This window comes from Doryrhamphus excisus, chromosome 8 (assembly GCF_030265055.1).
Source record: "Doryrhamphus excisus isolate RoL2022-K1 chromosome 8, RoL_Dexc_1.0, whole genome shotgun sequence".
NCBI classification, from domain to species: domain Eukaryota; kingdom Metazoa; phylum Chordata; class Actinopteri; order Syngnathiformes; family Syngnathidae; genus Doryrhamphus; species Doryrhamphus excisus.
In genome coordinates, this window is record NC_080473.1 from 21,135,604 (window position 1) to 21,158,082 (window position 22,479).

The 22,479-nt window shown below is 34.4% G+C and overlaps 1 protein-coding gene across 1 annotated transcript in view; it reads left to right on the forward strand.

Moving 5' to 3' along the window:
• Positions 1–22,479, forward strand: part of b3glcta (beta 3-glucosyltransferase a) — a 56,509-nt gene that overhangs the window by 14,077 nt on the left and 19,953 nt on the right. Inside the window, exons 3-6 of the mRNA XM_058079025.1 lie at positions 5,033–5,072; positions 19,277–19,386; positions 21,435–21,511; positions 21,864–21,975. Coding sequence (XP_057935008.1) covers positions 5,033–5,072; positions 19,277–19,386; positions 21,435–21,511; positions 21,864–21,975 — 339 coding nt within the window. The remainder of the gene's footprint in view (positions 1–5,032; positions 5,073–19,276; positions 19,387–21,434; positions 21,512–21,863; positions 21,976–22,479) is intronic.

Below are 22,479 nucleotides of genomic sequence, written 5' to 3' on the forward strand. Positions count from 1 at the left end.
TACAATAAAAACTATTGTGCTCATTTTTCGGCCCTTTGTATTGAGTTGTGGACTCCTATAGAACAGCTACACACAATAACCAAGTTTGAGTGGGTTAACAGGTTAGAATACAATAAAAACTATTATGCTCATTTTTCGTCCCTTTGTTTTGAGTTGTTGACTCCTATAGAGCAGCTACACACAATAACCAAGCTTGAGTGGGTTCACTTCAGGGGATTCTAATTTTGACCGCTTTTCCAGTATACCAGCATAAAAACAATGTTCAGACATGTGAGGTAATTAGCTAATTAGCAAATTTGGAGTTGAATTTACATTTAAATGTGTAATTAGTTTTCATATCTGGATGTGATTGAAATCAGTGTATTAATTGCTAATGCTAATTAGCAATCTAATGCTAATAGCCAATAAATTTTGAGTTGAATTTACATTTAAATATGTAATTAGTTTTCATATCTGGATGTGGTTGAAATCAGTCTATGAATTGCTAATGCTAATTAGCAATCTAATGCTAATAGCCATTAAGCACAGGGCATGTTGAGATAAAACGCGTTGGGGAAAAACAAAAAAACAAACAAAAAAAACTGAAAAGTGTCTTCTTTTTGTCACATACACCTCTTTGAATAATGGCACAAAAATATGATGCTAATAATAATAATACAAAATAATGTGAAAATATGATAATGACAGTATATAAACAGTATATAAAATGTACTTTAATAACATGTATCTGAATTATGTGCATGTTATAATTAGGGTAGTTGAGGTCAAAATAATTATATTATTATTAAAATATGCAAAGGTGACTATAGGGGTGTTATTTCATGTCCAGGAGGCTCTAATGATGTAAAAAACACATTTTTGTGAACAGGCTTTCTATGTTCTAATTACGAAAATAATACATTTCTAAGTAGTATTTAAGTAATTTCTAATTGTAATATGTAAAGGTGACTATAGGGGTGTTATTTCATGTCCAGAAGGCTCTAATAATGTAAAAAACACATTTTTGTAAACAGGTTTTCTATGTTCTAATTACGAAAATAATACATTTCTAAGTAGTATTTAAGTGATTTCTAATTGTAATATGTAAAGGTGACTATAGGGGTGTTATTTCATGTCCAGAAGGCTCTAATAATGTAAAAAACACATTTTTGTAAACAGTTTTTCGATGTTCTAATTACAAAAATAATACATTTCCAAGTAGTATTTAAGTAATTTCTAATTGTAATATGTAAAGTTGACTATAGGGGTGTTATTTCATGTCCTGAAGGCTCTAATAATGTAAAAAACACATTTTTGTGAACAGGTTTTCTATGTTCTAATTACGAAAATAATACATTTCTAAGTAGTATTTAAGTAATTTCTAATTGTAATATGTAAAGGTGACTATAGGGGTGTTATTTCATGTCCAGAAGGCTCTAATAATGTAAAAAACACATTTTTGTAAACAGGTTTTCTATGTTCTAATTACGAAAATAATAAATTTCTAAGTAGTATTTAAGTAATTTCTAATTGTAATATGTAAAGGTGACTATAGGGGTGTTATTTCATGTTCAGAAGGCTCTAATAATGTAAAAAACACATTTTTGTAAACCGGTTTTCTATGTTCTAATTACGAAAATAATACATTTCTAAGTAGTATTTAAGCAATTTCTAATTGTAATATGTAAAGGTAACTATAGGGGTGTTATTTCATGTCCAGAAGGCTCTAATAATGTAAAAAACACATTTTTGTAAACAGTTTTTCAATGTTCTAATTACAAAAATAATATATTTCCAAGTAGTATTTAAGTAATTTCTAATTGTAATATGTAAAGGTGACTATAGGGGTGTTATTTCATGTCCAGAAGGCTCTAATAATGTAAAAAACACATTTTTGTAAACAGTTTTTCGATGTTCTAATTACAAAAATAATACATTTCCAAGTAGTATTTAAGTAATTTCTAATTGTAATATGTAAAGTTGACTATAGGGGTGTTATTTCATGTCCAGAAGGCTTTACTAATGTAAAAAAACACATTTTTGTAAACAGGTTTTCTATGTTCTAATTACAAAAATAATAAATTTTGAAGTAGTATTTAAGTAATTTTTAATTATAAGCCTACTTCACGGAAATTCACATATTACGGTCGAAAAAAAGCAAAGAAGAGCGACAAGGGAAAGTTCGCCTGTAGCTCTAAACGTGTTATTATTAACATTATTTGTCACCTACTACGTTACTACTCTCTCCAACAGCATCCATTACAATTACATGCAAATGCATCATGGCCAATTATGCAAATTGACCGATGACATCATTACACAACTTGAGCTACAGTATATTAGACCGTTAGTACGAATAAGAAAAATGTAATTCAAGCGTTGATATCTATAAGATGAGGCCGTCGGTTTCTGTTGCCACCTACCGTGGCTGGCGTGATGCTTGTTGCTATGGTTACAGCCCAGCACCCTTCGTTTAATCACGGCCCTAATTTACCTTGACTTGGACGTGTATAATTACTCATATGTTATGCGGCTAATAAAGCCGCTAGAGTGATGGACTGTGACAAATAACATCAGCTAACATAACATCGCCCCTGTGTAAATATTTCCATATACTGCTGAGGTGCGGCATGCAAACAGGATGTCAGAATCCATATCCAGTGATGCTGATAGCGCAGGTTGGCGCTTTAGGAGGCGACAAAACGCGTTCATGCATTAATCTCATTTTGGAACCCCTTGAAAGTAAAAAAAAAAAATTGCATTTTTTAGTAATTTTATTCCATTATTATTATCAACGTGAGTATTATCCACCATGCAAAGACCTGCTCGTGTTTGGAAGTATCTCACAAACCCTGCAACCTTCAGTGGATCTCGCCATCACTCCACACAAAGCTAATGTGACCTGACACATCTGCACTGTGTGTGTGTGTGTGTGTGTGTGTGTGTGTCCCTGGGCATGGATTGTGGCTCAAGGTATGAGCTTTATATATGAAGAGCTTCCAAAGCAAAGGTTTAGCGGTTGCTGGCTTGGAGGGCATCTTTGGTTACGTAACTTTTTTTTTTTTTTTGTGGTTTTTCGAGGAGTTAGAACACACTCACTTCCTCTGACAGACTTGTAGTCAAAGGAAAGAAAAGTAATAAAATCGAAATGTCCAACAACATGAAAGTAGGTGTGAGGATACGTAGTTAGAAATCTGCAAAATACACAAAACCGTATTTGCTTTTGCTTAGGTTCAGGGTACTGAAGTACTTCATTTTGCTCCAGCACTGCCCTAAGTCCCCTTTCGGGGAAAATGTATCTCCTGACAAAGCTTTTTTTACTTCATTGTTGTTACAAATGATGCTGCTGGAAGCCCAGCCAAGCCACATTTAACTGTCATTATCTGGATGGCCTTCAAACTTTGTGTTTTCAGAAACACAATTTTTTTTTTTGAAGTGATGAAATGTTTCTCATGTGACTGAAAAGTCAACTTTAATGACACATGGAACTGTACATGTTTGTTTATGGCTTTTTGGAAGCTAATTTTTCGACTCCTGAATCACACAAATAGAGAATTTATAATTTCATTAGAACATGCATCAGATTCCAATTGAGTGCATCCCATAATCAGTTCACAGTTCCACATGTCCAAAAGGAGTAGGAAGAAGCAAAGCTTATTAAATCCTACCCCTCCATCTGGTACTTTTACAATCACTAACTGTTACATTTGTTCACTTCCTGCTTTCCTAATATAGTTTTTTAATTTTTTAATTTTTTTATGTTTTTATTTATTTATTTATATATTTTTTTTTTTGTCACGTAGCAAAGTAGGAGGTGATATGAGCATCCAATGACATAATGGGTATTTTTTAAATTTTTTAATTTTTTGATTTTTAGATTTATTGATTTTTTTAATTTTTTGATTTTTTGATTTTTTAATTTTTGTCACGTACCAAAGTAGGAGGTGATATGAGCATCCAATGACATAATGGGTACCCCTCCATCTGGTACTTTTACAATCAGTAACTGTTACATTTGTTCACTTCCTGCTTTCCTAATATAGTTTAAGGTTTTTTTTGTTTGTTTTTTGTTTTTAATTTATTTTAATTATTAAAAAAATTTAAAAAAATAAAAATTTAAAAATTACCCATTATGTCATTGGATGCTCACATCACCTCCTACTTTGGTACGTGCCAAAATTTAAAAATTTAAAAATTTAAAAATTTAAAAATTTAAAAATTTAAAAATTTAAAAATTTAAAAATTTAAAAATTTAAAAATTTAAAAATTTAAAAATTTAAAACAATGGTTTAATGGTAATGGTTTAATTTCATTTGAACATGCATCAGATTCCAATTGAGTGCATCCCATAATCAGTTCCCAGTTCCACATGTCCAAAAGGAGTAGGAAGAAGCAAAGCTTATTAAATCCTACCCCTCCATCTGGTACTTTTACAATCACTAACTGTTACATTTGTTCACTTCCTGCTTTCAAATGAAACTCTAATTGTAACATCCAATGTACCCTCCAATTATTTGCAGTGACTTTGTTCAAATCCTCAAAAGGCCGCAGCAACATGCTGATGCAGCCGTACGTCATCGTAAATCAAAACAGGCCTCCATTTTTTATTTTTTTTCATTATCTATTAATACTACCGCCGCTGCTTTCGCTCCAGCTCCTGCACCGTGTCGTTCTTCACAAAAGTTTCCCTTTTCTTAAAAGGCACAAGCAAAGAAAGATACATCTTCAAAGTTTGCTCGGCTTGTGATTGATTTGCTCGTTGCCTCCGTGGTCTGCTGCACGCGCTCGCAGCTTCAGAGTGTCGATTGCGCAGCTGGCACAGAACACATACGCTAAATTAGCGGGGGGAACTAATGGCGTGGCGTAACCGCCATTAATTCTCCATGTCACCCACAGGGCTTCTTAATTAGCCGTAGCAATAGTCAATATTTACACATCATGTTTGTGATGTTTCGTTGGAAAGGAAGCGTTTGTGTCGCTTGTTATCATGTGAACTTTTGTTTTCGCAACTCTTGTTTGCTTAAATAATTAAAGCCGCTTCTCTCTTTTTCAGAGTCGGGAAGATTCGCATGGGATCGCCCGCAGGCAACTCGGTGAGTCTAATAACAAAAGGGAAGCAAAAGAACAAAACAAAAATCTGAAGGAAGCCCTTTGTTCCACACCCCCGAACATGACTGGGAGAAGGCTGGTGGAGCCGAGACGCTTTAACCCTTCGATGCACGAGTGACTGGACCCCGCATTCTTCCATTTTTGACCCACTTATGGAAGGTTGGGGTAGTAACACAAAAAATAAAATTTCTTAAAATGTACAAAAGATAAGTTAAAAATGTGAATGGCATGATATCCAAAACATGTTTTTTTAGGAATACCTGGAATATGAAATTATAAAAAATTATGAAGATATTTCAAGAAAACAACCTGACCGGGTCATTTTTGACCCACTTATGGAAAATTTCTTAAAATTTCTTAAAATTTCTTAAAATTTCTTAAAATTTCTTAAAATTTCTTAAAATTTCTTACAATTTCTTACAATTTCTTACAATTTCTTCCAATTTCTTCCAATTTCTTAAAATGCATAAAAGGTAAGTTAAAAATGTAAATGTCGTGATATCAAAAACATGTTTTTTGAGGAATACCTGGAATATGAAATGATAAAAACTTTAATTATGAAGATATTTCAAGAAAACAACCTGACCGGGTCATTTTTGACCCATTTATGGAAGGTTGCGGTAGTAACACAAAAACTACAATTTCTTAAAATGTATAAAAGGTAAGTTAAAAATGTGAATGGCATGACAACAAAAACATGAATATGAAATGACAAAAATGTTTAATTATGATGTATTTCAAAAAAACAACCTGACTGGGGTAGTAACACAAAAACTAAAATTTCTTAAAATGTATAAAAGATAAGTTAAAAATGTGAATGGCATGATGTCAAAAATATGATTTTTGAGGAATACCTGGAATATGAAATGATAAAAAATGTTTCATTATAAAGATATTTCAAGAAAACAACCTGACCGGGTCATTTTTGACCCACTTATGGAAGGTTGGGGTAGTAACACAAAAACTAAAATTTCTTAAAATGTATAAAAGATAAGTTAAAAATGTGAACGGCATGATATCAAAAACATGTTTTTTGAGGAATACCTGGAATATGAAATGATAAAAAATGTTTAATTATGAAGATATTTCAAGAAAACAACCTGACCGGGTCATTTTTGACCCACTTATGGAAGATTTCTTAAAATTTCTTAAAATGTATAAAAGGTAAGTTAAAAATGTGAATGGCATGATATCAAAAACATGTTGAATATGGAATATGAAATGATGAAATTTCATTTTTGACCCACTTATATGCATCTAAGGGTTAAGCAATAAAATCAGCACACTTTGTTAAACGCTAGTATTTCAATCTATTTTGAAATGTACAGAAGCCTGGTTTATTTTTATTTTTTTTATATAGTTTTGCTGAAACCAAAGTTTGACATTCCTTCTAACTATTTTAGTTCATAATTTCATAACCACATGCACCCAAGTGGATTATCCAATTGTGTTACTTGTGCTCTTAATCAAAAGCATTGCTGTTTAATTATGCCTTTTCAGGATAATGAAATATATTTCCCTTGTTATTTTATTTAACACTTCATAAATTGATTAAAACCTTAGCTATGGGAAATAATGCGGATGTATGAAATGTAATGAAGTTTAATTTGTACACGGGAGTGAAGTACTGTTAAATTTTTGAGAGTAGAATTGTTCTTTTTTGAATTGCTAAATTATTTAATCTCATCGCCGCCACAGTTTGGCAGCTGTCAGAAATGTCTCCCGTAAGTAGCGTCCCACTTCGGGCGGGGTGCATGTCCCACCGCTATATTAGACCATTTTTTCTTTTTTTACTCTATTTTTTATTGTTCAGCTTCTATGAGTTTTTCATTCTCACTGCAAATGCAATCGCAGCAAACTTGATGAGGTTCTCGTTTATAGCAGATTAAAAGAATGAGGGGGTGGTGAGAAAACGATGCTATCCAACACCAACCAAGATATTTGCCTTTTTTTTTTTTTGCACCGGTCTTGTGAAGAGCATTGCTATCTATAAGAGGAATAAATGCCCTGGAATACCTTTATACACAAAAAATAATCCAATTTCACTGCAAGCTGCCCATCACTATCAAACATTAATAGAAATAACTGAGTTATTTCATAACTGAGTTATGTGAAAGCACTGTTGGATCCACTATATATAATATTATAATATATGTAATATTACTATTATAGCACATTCCTAACATTTTTAGGGCCTTAACACATAAAACACCGAAATGTCATTTATTATATACATTTTATTTATATAGTAAATAAATTAATGTATTATATAAATAAATGTTTATTAATTTATTACACCCGAATGAGGAAAATATGCATCTTTGTAATGAGTTTTGAAAAAAATCGTATTTTCTGTGAGACCGTATACTAGCAAGAGTACTCGATCAAGTCCGCTTTTTCTCCTCTGAACTACTTTGATACCGCAAAACTTCCTCCAAATCTGGAAGTCAATAAAAAAAAAAACTTGTTCAAATTAAGAAAGATTCAAGAGTTTTTTTCCTTATAAAAAATAAAAATAAATCAATAAAAATAAATCAATAGAAATAAAATCAATAGAAATAAAATCAATAGAAATAAAATAAATAGAAATAAAATAAATAGAAATAAAAATAAATAAAATAAATAAAAATAAAATAGAAATAAATAGAAATAAAATAAATTGAAATAAAAAAAATAAATATAAATAAATAAATAATAAAATAGAAATAAATACAAATAAAATAAATAAAAAGTAAAAATAAAAGTATTCTCATGACGCTAAAGGTTGCCGACCCCTGTTCTACACGGTCCGATCTTGTCAAAAATGTTCAAGTGGGTTTAGCATAGGACATTATATAACAGCATGGCCACCTTGAGATCAGTGTCAATCCTCATTGTCATAACTACCTTCTCACGGGTGGTCATAAAAGACAACGACTTGCTTACTCCCGGTGGAACGAATCGAGTACACATCACATCCACAGCAAGTTAACGCATTGCATAAATCAACTTCTACGTGGGCAATAAACAACAGCTAAGTGCTAAACATAACGCGTAAAAAATATTTATAAGTGCCGCAAGGCATGCCGGGTAGTCCATTTATATATATATAAAAAACATGTCCCGAGTTTAATTATAAAATATTAGCAAAATTGAATTTGATCTTTTCCTATTTAAGTTCTTTCAGCGAATGCTCAGATATGACGTAACACACAGCTCCAGACGTTCTTCACTTTTAAAAATGGAGGCCAGCATGTTGCCCAGAGGACCAGGTTAAGATGGTTGGCAGACCTAATGTGGCCGACAGGCGGCAGTTTGCCCACCCCAAGCTTGAATCCTCTCCAGATTTTAGAAGTTGGCTTAGGTCATCACTCAGTGTCACCACCTACTGGTGGAAGTGTATAACCACTTCCACATCTTTTATGGGGGTGAGGTCACCCTCTGGTTTGCGACTGTGGGTGTCCATTCATTCATGGCGTTCAATAATCGATGGCAAACATCTGTTTCAGACAACCTGATTTCCTTCCAATTTTTCCTTATAAATAAAAATAAATAAAAATAATGATAATAATGATAATTTCCTTCCAATTTTTCATTAAAATGAGAATGAAAATTAAAAGAAAAATTAAATTAAATTAAATTAAATTAAATTAAATTAAATTAAATTAAATTAAATTAAATTAAATTAAATTAAATTAAATTAAATTAAATTAAATTAAATTAAATTAAATTATAAAATAGAAATAAAATAAATAAAAAGTAAAAATAAAAGTATTCTCATGACGTTATTATATAATTATCATTTGTCATTACATTATATTAAATGTAATATTAAGAATTCACTCATCTTTTTTCCCTCGCACTTGACTCATTTGGACAGTGACATTTCCCGAGGAAAGCTGAAGATAAATCGTCCACACTTGTTCTCCTACTCGGCAATTATAAGTCTCCATTATTAATCAAGGAATGTCTGATTGAAAGTCACCTCGCTTGGACTCTTTTTTTTCTTTTCTTTTTTAAATAGCTACCTCAAAGTCCTCGCTATTGAAATGTTTTTTTATGATTCAATATCATTTCATGCACAACAATGTACTCAATTCCCAGCTGTGTTTAAATCATCATTTCCTGTATAGCGAAGATACCGTCAGTTTGTCTCCATGATGCGGGTCGGTGAGGTGACAAAGATTATTTCGTGCGGTAATCTTCATGATGTTTGGATGGCCGTGGAGTCATATCTGCAGCGTATGGAAATGAGACATTGACAGTCTCCATCACGTGTAATTACGGTTCGGGAGCGAAGACGATGGAGTCTTGGCAGCATCATTGTTCTCACTTTTTCACCGCATGGCCCCCCCGCTTTGCACATTTAGACTTCAGAACACATTTGTCGTTTCAAATGAGGAGTCCTGTAGCGAGCACAAGTGTGGTACTTGTACACAATCCGGGTTGTCCTCCATCCTTGGATGCTCGGTTTAGAAGAGAAATAAACGTCGGGCATTTTTTCAAAAATGTTAATGGTTCCAGCTTGGAGGTGAACACCTCATTCCCAAAGAAAAGAGCCAATCCCAATGAATATATAATGGGATTCCCAGGGGTGGAATATTCCTTTCCCCAATCCGATTGAGGTATCTTGTACCCGCTCAAACGGGAACGTTGTGTTTTTCTTCTTCTGTTGTTTATTGGCGGTTGGCAAGCAGTACATAGTACATTAGCGCCATCTGTGGAACAGAATCTAAACACTTTATATACGACATTCACCAGTCCAGTTTTTATTAAAATATAAAAAATAAATAAATAAAACATTTTTAGAATTTTTTAAAATATTTTAATAAAAAAATAATATAAAATGAATAAATAAAAATATATATAATATTAATATTTTAATAAAAACCTAAATAAAATACATATATTTTTTTAAATAAAAAATTTAATTAAAAAAAATATACATATAGATATATAAAAAATGTCCCGAGTTTAATTATTAAATATTAGCAAGATTGAATTTTATCTTTTCATATTTAAATTGATCCCGGGTTCGAGCAATCGGCACTGGACTGCTAAGGAAAGTTTGTTTTTGATTCAAACTAAATTCCAAGACTGGACGAAGGAAAAACTGGCAATACGGAGAAAAACCCGGGGAAGTTGGTATCACATCATGTTGATGTTTACGTTTTACTGGGCATGCCCTGACTATTTTGCGGCGCATGGAGACAAGAGATTGGAATATTGCTTTCCATGTATACCATTTTTCAGTTTTAGGAAAGATTCCATTCAGAAAGAGGACAAACTCATATAAACGTGGCTACGAGGGTGGCCGAGGGTGGAATCGAACCCTGGTCTCCGAACCACTAGACCGCCGTGCTGCCCCCTGACTTAAATTGTTCGGTAAAAATTGTTTTCAATTGCTCTTTAAGTCTCCTTAGGAAGAGGGTTCAGTTATTTATTCCTCCCCCTTCTGTTATTGTTTGCTATCCTCATTAAAATATGAAATCCTACAAATGTTTGGGTGGTTTTAGTTCAAGCAGACGCTGTTTTTTCAGGCGCAAGTTTTGACAAATTCTCGCCCTTTTCAAAGAAACCCGGAGAAAATCCACGCATGCACGGGGAGAACATGCTAACTGGGTGGAATTTAACTCAGCTGTGAGGTCTGCGCGCTAACCACACGACCACCGTACAGCTTGATATAAATTCATATTTAATGTTATCATTATTATTATTATTATTATTATTTTGTACATGAATGTGAAAAAAGTGTAAAAAAATGATCTTAAACGAGCAACACCAGATACTCGGTTAAAAATGGTATACCTTTAAAATGCAACACTGAGGGTTCCTTGGGGGTCTAAAGTCAAAAAGCCTCGGTCACCTTGGAGCAGATGAATTCACAGGAGGATTCAGGAGGAGAAAAATACTGTGTTCCTTCGACCTCCCGACTCCTTTAATATTCCGGTGAAAGAGCTTAGGAGGGGGGGGGTGGGGGGGAAGACATTGAGATATATTGAATGAAACGAGACACAGGAGGCCTCGTCCTCCTTCTCATCTTCTCAGAGTGTGGAGCCTTCATCCTAAGACCGCCGATGTCTGGCCTCTGGCAAACTCAGTCTGCTCGCCATCTCCGCGTACGAGGCTCGCCACCCCCCCCCGCCCCCCTCGGCGTGATTAAAAGGATCAAGGGCGCCAAAGTGAAATATGTTACGCGTTTGTAGGCGTGTGTATGTGTGTGTGTGTACATATGCCGCACCGCCTGCAGCCTCTTTGCCTCATTAACACAAATCAATGATGACACTTCCTTCCAGCGACGGGCACGGAGGATGACGAGGAGGAGGCGTGGAGGGCGCTCCTGTCATCTTCATCAGCGCGCCGTGCAGGTGTGTGGAAAGGTTTCATTACGCGTCTTTTGACGTCTCAATGTGAGCATTATGCAACCCGCGTACGGAAGAGAATCTCGGGAAGCACGAGGTCGCGTCAGGAGGAAGTCGGCATCTCCTCAAGAGCATCCAGAAATCTTGTGTCAGCACCTTGACTAAAGGTACTAACCAGGAAAATAAATTTGTCAAAACTTGCGCCTGAAAAAACAGCGTCTGCTTGAACTAAAACCACCCAAACATTTGTAGGATTTCATATTTTAATGAGGATAGCAAACAATAACAGAAGGGGGAGGAATTAATAACTGAACCCTCTTCCTAAGGAGACTTAAAGAGCAATTGAAAACAATTTTTACCGAACAATTTAAGTCAGGGGGCAGCACGGCGGTCGAGTGGTTAGCGCGCAGACCTCACAGCTGAGTTAAATTCCACCCAGTTAGCATGTTCTCCCCGTGCATGCGTGGATTTTCTCCGGGTTTCTTTGAAAAGGGCGAGAATTTGTCAAAACTTGCGCCTGAAAAAACAGCGTCTGCTTGAACTAAAACCACCCAAACATTTGTAGGATTTCATATTTTAATGAGGATAGCAAACAATGACAGAAGGGGGAGGAATAAATAACTGAACCCTCTGCCTAAGGAGACTTAAAGAGCAATTGAAGTCAGGGGGCAGCGCGGCGGACGAGTGGTTAGCGCGCAGACCTCACAGCTCGGAGACCAGGGTTCGATTCCCACCCTCGGCCATGTTCTCCCCGTGCATGCGTGGGTTTTCTCCGGGTACTCCGGTTTCCTCCCACATTCCAAAAACATGCTAGGTTAATTAGCGACTCCAAATTGTCCATAGGTATGAATGTGAGTGTGAATGGTTGTTTGTCTATATGTGCCCTGTGATTGGCTGGCCACCAGTCCAGGGTGTACCCCGCCTCTCGCCTGAAGACAGCTGGGATAGGCTCCAGCATACCCACGACCCTCGTGAGGATTAGCGGTAGAAAATGAATGAATAATAATAATAATAATTACCACTGTTATTATTATTCCTGATACTACTATTCCTTTACCACTACTTCTACAAATACTACTACTAATAATTATGTTCTTTGTTACTCATTATATTTCAATTATATTTTAATGAGATTTTATGTTTTTTTCTTCGATAGCATTGTAGTCTACGTTATGCTTTAGACCAGGGGATCTCAAACACGCGGCCCGCGTGCCAGATGTGGCCCGCAGGACACTAGTTTGAGGCCCCCGCCTTGATATGAAAGTTTAATGTTAAAGTTTGATATGGATGTTGTATGGTATCATGTACCCAGAAAAAATGATTACGTTTGATTCATGTTCATGTTAAAGGTTAAATAACTGTTAATAGTTATCCTCCCTATCCGTGTGGAAGTGGTAAGTTTTTGGCTATTTAAGTTGAAAGGAAATAACTCGAAGGCTACCGTTTAGGTGGCTAGCTCTCTAGTTTGCGAGTTAGCATGTGTCTCAAAACCCTGCAGTTGCGCAATATGTTGTAAATAAAAAGAGTATAAATGTGATTATAGTCGTGTTTTGTCATGTCTACAGGGCTCTAATAATGCTTTGTTCATTTTAATCTGAAAAAAATAATTTGAATAATAATTTTAAATTTTTTTAAATAATTTTATTATTTGCTGTTTTATTATTATTATATTTATTTATTTATTTATTACTGATTGATTGATTTTCTTTATTCTTGATTTGTTTATTTATTTTTTTGGAAAACCTGATGCGGCCCAGTCTCACCCAGACCCTAGCTCCAGTGGCCCCCAGGTAAATTGAGTTTGAGACCCCTGCTTTAGACATTCCCATGCATACCGAAAATGAGTTTTTAGCAATCAAAGGAAAATGTTTTCGATGTCATCCCTGACCGACACGTGTTTTTGTCTTGTTTGACACCAAAGCCGATTGAAATATTGAATGCACCTTCGTGGCCCATGCAGCATGGTCAGTCACGAGTGGCGAGATGGTGCCAGACTGTGATTTTCACCTGAAAGGGAAAGGACACAATAGAAGATAACGGAAAAGGAAGGACGCTCACAGGAATTTTCTTTTTTCTCCATGCAGTTTGAGGAATAATCGAAAGCCATTAGTATTGAGCCGAGGCCGGGGAATTCAGTCTTAATTTGTTTCTTTATTCTTTTGCCCCTCAACCCTCCTTTGCCTCGACACCGAGCACACTTTTATCTATACAACGAGGGATTGGGAAATGGTTTATCTGATTTGCCTGTCAGTCTCTGCTGTTGCCGGCTTTGCTGATGTCCCGCGCGCTGGCATGGACGCTATCTCACCCGTGAGCAGAAAATGCACTCACGCACGGCAAAGTCGGTCATTTAGCAAGCTCAGCAGAAGGACATTTAGAGGTGGCTGACGGCGGATTTGCTCTCTAAGCTTGACTTTTGCCAAAGGTTGGCTCCTTTGGGAGACGCAGAGGCTAAAGTTTAGTCAGAGGCGGAATCGACCGACGTTTTTGACCCTGGTTTTGCCGTCTGAACCTGACTTTTTGCGGTTTTGTCTATTGTTCTATTTTCTCTTTGTTCTCTTTATACCTTTTTCCGTTCTTTAGTAATCATCAGTAGTTTCAGGGAAATATCAGTTCCCGACTAAAATACAAGAATGAAGAGTCTTGAACCAGTCATGATGTGCTATATATATCACTATATTGACACTTACTATGGTACCCATTATGGCATTGGATGCTCATATCACCGAGTACTTCGGTACGGGACAAAAAATTACAAAAAAAAAAACAAACCTTAAACTGTATTACGGAAAGCAGGAAGTGAACAAATATAACGGTTACTGATTTAAAAAATGTAAAAAAATAATTTTTAATTTTTTTTTAAACAATTTTAAATTTTTTTAAACAATTTTAAACAATTTTAAACAATTTAAAATTAAAAAATACAAAAATAAAAAATTTAAAAAATAAAAAACAAACTATATTAGGAAAGCAGGAAGTGAACAAATGTAACAGTTCCTGATTAAATTTTTTTTTTTTTAATTTAAATTTTAAAAATACAAAAATAAAAAAAACTTAAACAATATTAGGAAAGCAGGAAGTGAACAAATGTAACAGTTCCTGATTAAATTTTTTTTTAAAAAAATTTAAATTTTAAAAATACAAAAATAAAAAAAACTTAAACAATATTAGGAAAGCAGGAAGTGAACAAATGTAACAGTTAGTGATTGTAAAAGTACCAGATGGAGGGGTAGGATTTAATAAGCTTTGCTTCTTCCTACTCCTTTTGGACATGTGGAACTGGGAACTGATTATGGGATGCATCATTTATCCATTCGTTGTCAGCCTCCTCGTTCTATTTTTTTTTTGATTGCTCACACCGAAGGACGTCTTTGCAGCAGAATCCTAAACACAGCAGAGCACTCCTGTCATAGAGCGTTTTTGCCGTTGGTAGCTTAGCTTTTCTCAAAATGCGGCCCCTTGAACTGTCTTGTTGATTAGCCCTGCCGTCGGCAGCGTTGTAAAGCTTGGCTTTAATCGCATACCCAGGAGGAAGCATGTTTGAAAAGACCTCTTCTGGAAATTACCATCATGATTCCCAAGGAGGTACGACTATTCTTGTAAACAATTCTTGTTCTTGTGAACAATAGTCGTATTTGTCTGCACGGCCGCGGTGTCGTAGATTTCTGTCACTTCCGAGATGAGCCTCTCGTCGTCCGTTCTTTAGTAATCATCAGTAGTTTCGGGGAAATATCAGTTCCCGACTAAAATACAAGGATAAAGAGTCTTGAACCAGTCATGATGTGCTATATATATCATTGGATGCTCATATCACCGAGTACTTTGGTATGGGACAAAAAATTACAAAATGGAAAAAAAAAAAAAAACCTTAAACTGTATCACGGAAAACAGGAAGTGAACAAATGTAACAGTTACTAATTTAAAAAATTTTAAAAAAATTTAAATTAAAAAATTTTTAAATTTAAAAATTTTAAAACATTAAAAAATAAAAAAAAACCTAAATGATATTAGGAAAGCAGGAAGTGAACAAATGTAACAGTTACTGATTGTAAAAGTACCAGATGGAGGGGTAGGATTTAATAAGCTTTGCTTCTTCCTACTCCTTTTGGACATGTGGAACTGGGGAAAAAAAAAACCTTAAACTATATTACGGAAAGCAGGAAGTGAACAAATGTAACAGTTACTGATTTAAAAAATTAACAAACTTAAAAAAACTTAATTTAAATTTTTTTTTAAATTTTAAAAAATTTTAAAATTTTAAAAATAAATAAAAAATTAAAAATAAAAAATTTAAAAAACTTAAACGATATTAGGAAAGCAGGAAGTGAACAAATGTAAGTACCAGATGGAGGGGTAGGATTTAATAAGCTTTGCTTCTTCCTACTCCTTTTGGACATGTGGAACTGGGAACTGATTATGGGATGCATCATTTATCCATCCGTTGAAAAGACCTCTTCTGAAAATTACCACCATGATTCCCAAGAAGGTACGACTATTCTCTACAAATGATTACGGACTATCCGAACTGCCTGTCAAGAGCAAAAAAAAAAAAAACAAGACATCTCTATTGCTTTTTCTCCGACTCTGCTCGTCGGTATCGCCTCCCACCCCCCTGCTGTAAATCCCCCCAAGAAAAGCTGTTCCGTTTGTCAGCGTCATTCCAGCTAGCCAGGTGCAGTGCAGACTCTGTTTAGATTGGAGCGTCGGCGTCCCTCTTTTCGGGGTTGTCATCTGTAAACGCGCGGAGCCAAAGACAAAATGACAGATCTGTTTTGTTGCCTTTGGTTCCGTTTGGATTGTACAAGGCGTGGGAGCCGCGGGGGTTTAATGTGGACTTGTTTGTGCAGACCCAATGTCATTCATCACTGAGCAGTGTCACTATTGCCCGCCTTTAAACGGGTGTCACATGAAGATGAATTGTGGCCGGCGAGCTGGCTTAATGACAACAATGATCTCAAAGCCGCAGCGCAGTCATGTGTGACGGTGTGCACGGCGCAATATGCGCTGAATTCCGATGACATCACATCCACACAACAGTCATAATACGAAAACAATTCCAGAAAGTTTTCTAATTCAGTAACGATAACAACCAGTAATCCACCACCGGTAGTCGGTCTTCGGTTTACCGTTTTGGGGTTACAAAGCCATAAATTTAAATGTAAAAATATCCATAAACGCAAAACTAGCTACAGTGGATGCGTCACGGAAGAATACATTGCATGTTTAATATTGGTCACCTGACCGACCGACGCGGTGTCGTCGATTTCTGTCACTTCCGACATAGGCCTCCATTGTCGTCCATTTTTTCATCAGAAAACAAAAGTTTCTTTATACCTTTTTTCCGTCCGTAATTATCAGTAGTTTCGGGGAAATATCAGTTCCCGACTAAAATACAAGGATGAAGAGTCTTGAACCAGTCATGATGTGCTATATATATCACTATATTGACACTTACTATGGTACACATTATGGCATTGGATGCTCATATCACCTCGTATTTCGGTACGTGGCAAAAATAAAATAAAAAATAAATTTAATTAATTAATTTTTAAAAATACACTTAAACTATATTAGGAAAGCAGGTAGTTCACAAAAATAACATTTAAAAAAATTAAAAACATAAAAAACATTTTTTCAAATAGACTTGAACTATATTAGGAAAGCAGGAAGTGACAAATGTAACGATATGTAATGATATATATATCACTATATTGACACTTTCAATGGTACCCATTATGTCATTGGATGCTCATATCACCTACTATTTCAGTACGGGACAAAAAATTACAAAATTTAAAAATAAACAAAAAACAAAAAAAAACTTAAATTGTATTACAGAAAGCAGGAAGTGAACAAATATAACGGTAACTGATTAAAAATTTGTGTGAATGTGCATATGTTAATATTTTGACACAATGCTAACCTTCTGCACGTTACACTCCTCCATGCTCCAACACGTTACCCTTGCTGTTGAGTGTGTTCATAAAGATAAATACAAATAAATAAAAGAATTCTTTTTAAATAATTGAACTATGAACTATTTCACAATTTTCGAGTTTGTGCATATTTGTGTGAATGTGCATGCTTTAATTTTGTTGACACAATGCTAACCTTCTGCACGTTACGCTCCTCCATGCTCCAACACATTACCCTTATTGTTGGGTGTGTTCATAAAGATAAATACAAATAAATAAAAGATATTTTTTTATAATTGAACTATGAACTATTTCACAATTTTCAAGTTTGTGCATATTTGTGCGAATGTGCATGCTTTAATTTTGTTGACACAATGCTAACCTTCTGCACGTTACGCTCCTCCATGCTCCAACTGTTGAGTGTGTTCATAAAGATAAATACAAATAAATAAAAGATATATTTTTTTATAATTGAACTATAAACTATTTCACAATTTTCAAGTTTGTGCATATTTGTGTGAATGCGCATGCTTTAATTTTGTTGACACAATGCTAACCTTCTGCATGTTACGCTCCTCCATGCTCCAACACATTACCCTTACTGTTGAGTGTGTTCATAAAGATAAATAATTTTTTTTTTTATAATTGAACTATGAACTATTTCACAATTTTCGAGTTTGTGCATATTTGTGCGAATGTGCATGCTTTAATTTTGTTGACACAATGCTAACCTTCTGCATGTTACGCTCCTCCATGCGCCAATACATTACCCTTACTGTTGAGTGTGTTCACAAAGATAAATACATAAATACAAATAAATAAAAGATAATTTCTTAATTCGCGCTGTAATTTGCTGGCGACCAGTCCAGGGTGTACCCCGCCTCTTGCCCCAAAGACAGCTGGGATAGGCTCCAGCACCCCCCGAAAGTGAAAAGCCGAACTGTGGACGGTTATGGTGTCGCGTTAAAAACATAAAATATAAAATGTGAAAACGTGTTTTCTGTAGCTTTTCAAAAAAGAGAAATGTTGTTATTATGCTGTTCAAACCACCATAAAGTTGATCCGAGGTTGATTGGAAAAGCTGCTCTTTGTTAACCTCTAGACCAAAGGTGGGCAAACTTTTTGACTCGCGGGCCGCATTGATATAACAACATTTCCGGGGGGGGGCAGACTATATATTTTACACGTAACAGTCCACCTGGTATTATTGTATCTGTAAAATTGTCATGCAATCTGCTATTATTATTTATTATTTTATATTTATATTTAAATATTTTAAAAATAATAAAATATTATAATAATTCAAATAAAATTAAAATAATAATTATTATATTATTATTATGTAAAATATGCAAATATAACAATATTATTATATATAATTAATATAATAATTAGCATTAATATAATAAATATAATAATCATAATAGTTATAATAATAATATAATAATTATTATTTTAAATTTTATTATTATTATGTGCTTGTGTCTCTTTTTTCAGGAGCACTTTGTAAACAACAGACCATGTCAAAAAACGAAATTGATACAACCATCAAAAGGTTGGCTCAGGCCATGATGCCAGGTTGTATGTTGACTTTAAATTAAATACTTTGGAAAGATTGGGCGGGCCGTATTCAAACACTTGGCGGGCCGGATGTGGCCCCCGGGCCGTAGTTTGCCCACCCCTGCTCTAGGCTGTTGTGGAACTTCAGAGGAATCAAACATTTCTCACGACTGGACCGTGACATTTACGTTTTCTCCTAGCCAATTAAGCTCTTGATGTGTTGCTTATTATGGCCTGTAATGGAGATTAGTGGAAGTGGCCTCGCTTATTCCCAGCTCTTATCGTTCCTGCCTGCGGCAAGAAGGTCATCGATCGCTTTTGATCCTTCCGGAGCAGGAGTCTAACGTCTCGGAACTTTGTGTGTCCCCGCAGACCTTCAGGATATCGTGTTTGTCATCCAGAGTCAAAGCAACTCCTTTCACGTGAGGCGGGCGGAAAAGCAAAGGGCGGATTTACTGCAGCAGGCACGCGCTCAGTCAGAGGTAAGATTCCAAATGGTATCTCCTTTTTTTTTAAATTTCAGCACATTTATGCCACTTTTTTATTTATGAATATTATTTTCATTCAGACCAAAAAGTAATGGAGCTATCTGTGGGAGATTATTATGTAAAAATACAGTTTAATTGTTTTTTAATTAAAAGAAAGGAATTTTTTTAATTAAAACCATTAAAACAAATTTTTAAATAGACTTAAACTATATTAGGAAAGCAGGAAGTGACCAAATGTAACGATATGTAATGATATATATATCACTATATATATCACTATATTGACACTTACTATGGTACCCATTATGTCATTGGATGCTCATATTTTATTTATTGATTTAAAAATTTTGAAGTTTTGAAATTTTGAAGTTTTGAAATTTTGAAGTTTTGAAATTTTGAAATTTAAACATTCAAAAATTCAAAATTTTTAAAATTTTAAAAATACAAAATTACAAAATTACAAAGTTAAAAAAATCACAAAATAAAAAAAAAACTTATATTAGGAAAGCAGGAAGTGAACAAATTGTAAAAGTACTGGAGGGGTAGGATTTAATAAGCTTTGCTTCTTCCTACTCCTTTTGGACATGTGGAACTGGGAACTGATTATGGGATGCACTCAATTGGAATCTGATGCATGTTCAAATGAAATTAAACCATTAACATTACCAAGTTCACATTGTATGTCAATGCAGATGTTAGCTCATTTGCATCTAAAATTGTGTTTGTAATAATAATAAGCCATAATAATAAGCTGTTTACGTTTCATGAGGTGTGACATCTTATCCGTGTTTGGTCAACTTATATGTGTTGGTGTTGGGAATACGTAACGAGGTGTTATACTCAGGGGAATTAAGGCAGCTGAAATATGTCAAATTTCACGAGAAATAATAAGAAAGATACACCCCCCCTCCCCAATACCTCTGCTCAACTTAAAAACTGTACCGTGCATAAAAATACAGATTTTAGTTTATTGAAGAAATCCAGGCTGTTTCTGTGCTTTGATGTGATGTCAACACCCCCCTTCCTAATTTGGGAGCATTAGCAGCAACTTTTACTTCATGGGAAATGATGGCAGCTGGCGAACGCTTGTTTTAATGAGCATGCGTCCTTTTTAAATTGACGCTAAACTTAATTTAGTGTGGCCATTTTTAAGTCAATGTAACATGCACAAAGTGTGTGTGCCCTTATGGAAAAAAATATATTGCAGTATATTGGCAAATATTATGCAATATATTAGGAAATATATTTCCATATATGGGATCTTATGTTTATATTTTCAAATATATTTAAAATAAATATATTTAAAATTTAAAATTTAAAATTTAAAATTTAAAATTTAAAATTTAAAATTTAAAATTTAAAATTTTTAAATTTAAAACATTTAAATTAAAAAAGATTATTTAATTTTTTTTGTCCCGTACCAAAGTACTCGGTGATATGAGCATCTAAGTGTCAATATAGTGATATATATAGCACATCATGATTTTTTTATTTTATTTTTTTTTTAATGTATGAATCTGCTGGATAGAAATAACCAAAAATTAAAGTAAAATATAAAATATTAAGGAGAATATTTGCTTTTTTTTTGTTTCCTTGATTTTTATTAGACAAATTTGAGGATTTTTTTGCACCACTCTACAAAAACTTAATAGATAAAACCCGAATAATAATAATAATAATGATAATAATACATTATAATAATACATTATTATTATTGTTATTATTCGGGTTTTATCTATTAAGTTTTTGTAGAGTGGTGCAAAAAAATCCTCAAAATTGTCCAATAAAAATCAAGGAAACAAAAAAAACAAATATTAATATTAAATATTAATATTTTATATTTTACTTTAATTTTTGGTTATTTCTATCCAGCAGATTCATACATTAAAAAATCTTTAATGATAATAATACATTATAATAATACATTATTATTATTATTATTATTACGGAAGATGTAGTCACTCATGCAATGTAAAATATAAAATATTAAGGAAAATATTTGCTGAATATTTGTGTTTTTTTGTTGTTGTTGTTTTTTTCAGAAACCACCAGTGGTTTTGCTGCTCCACAGTTTATCCGACAACGAAGGAGACTGGAGTATCCTTCCTCTGCTGCCTTAGTGAGTACCCCTGAGCTCGTGATCGGCGTTATACGAAGATAATCAGCCATCCGGTGGTTGACGTTTGAGTGCTCGTCCCACACGGACAGGCCACTAAAATCGTACAGCTTGTACGATTCCGCCATTGACATTTACTCGTGTCATCGACAAGATGAATCCATACACTCTCGTTCCGGAACAGAGATGTCTCGGTGCTTGTGATGTTTGTGTGGAAACGCGCCTCGGGGGAAATCCGCTCTCGCCTTGAATTTGACAGGCCGGGCGCTACTCAGCGACGCCTACATCGAAATTAAGCATTCCATTTGTTCCGATTCTGATTTAAAAATGTTTTTTTTTTTTTGTATATCCTCAGCTTATCTATCTCCTTCGGGAAGAATTCCTCCTGGATTCTGTTTCTGGAGGAGGAAACCGACGTGAAAATGACGAGGCTGGTTCAAGTCCTCGCAAAGTTTGACAAAAATAAAGTAAGTCTCCAATTTCTTCTATTTCCGTTTGCTCAAAAAAAAAATAAATAAATAAAAATGAGCCAGCAGGTAGAAAGCGATGTGAGCTGGGTTGATCATCTGCTCAATTAAGAGATCTGCCATCTGCTCGGCTGAGGCGGCTCACGGTGAAAACCGACAAACGTGTCACTCACGTCGCCGCTGTAGTGCTAATTTCAGTCTCTGGATACGTGATTTTTAATTATATATCGCTTCTTAGATTGTTACCAATAAATGCATATGCTTTAAAAGTGTATTTCATGATATGGTTTAAGTTCCGTAGCTTTATATATAATACTCTATATACTACTGGTAATAATAATAGGAGGATTTTTTTGTTTCTATTCACACAAAGATGTTAAATATTAATAAAATAAAAATCAAGGAAACAAAAAAAAGAAAATATTCTCCTTAATATTTTATATTTTACTTTAATTTTTGGTTATTTCTATCTAGCAGATTCATACATTAAAAAATCCTTAAAAA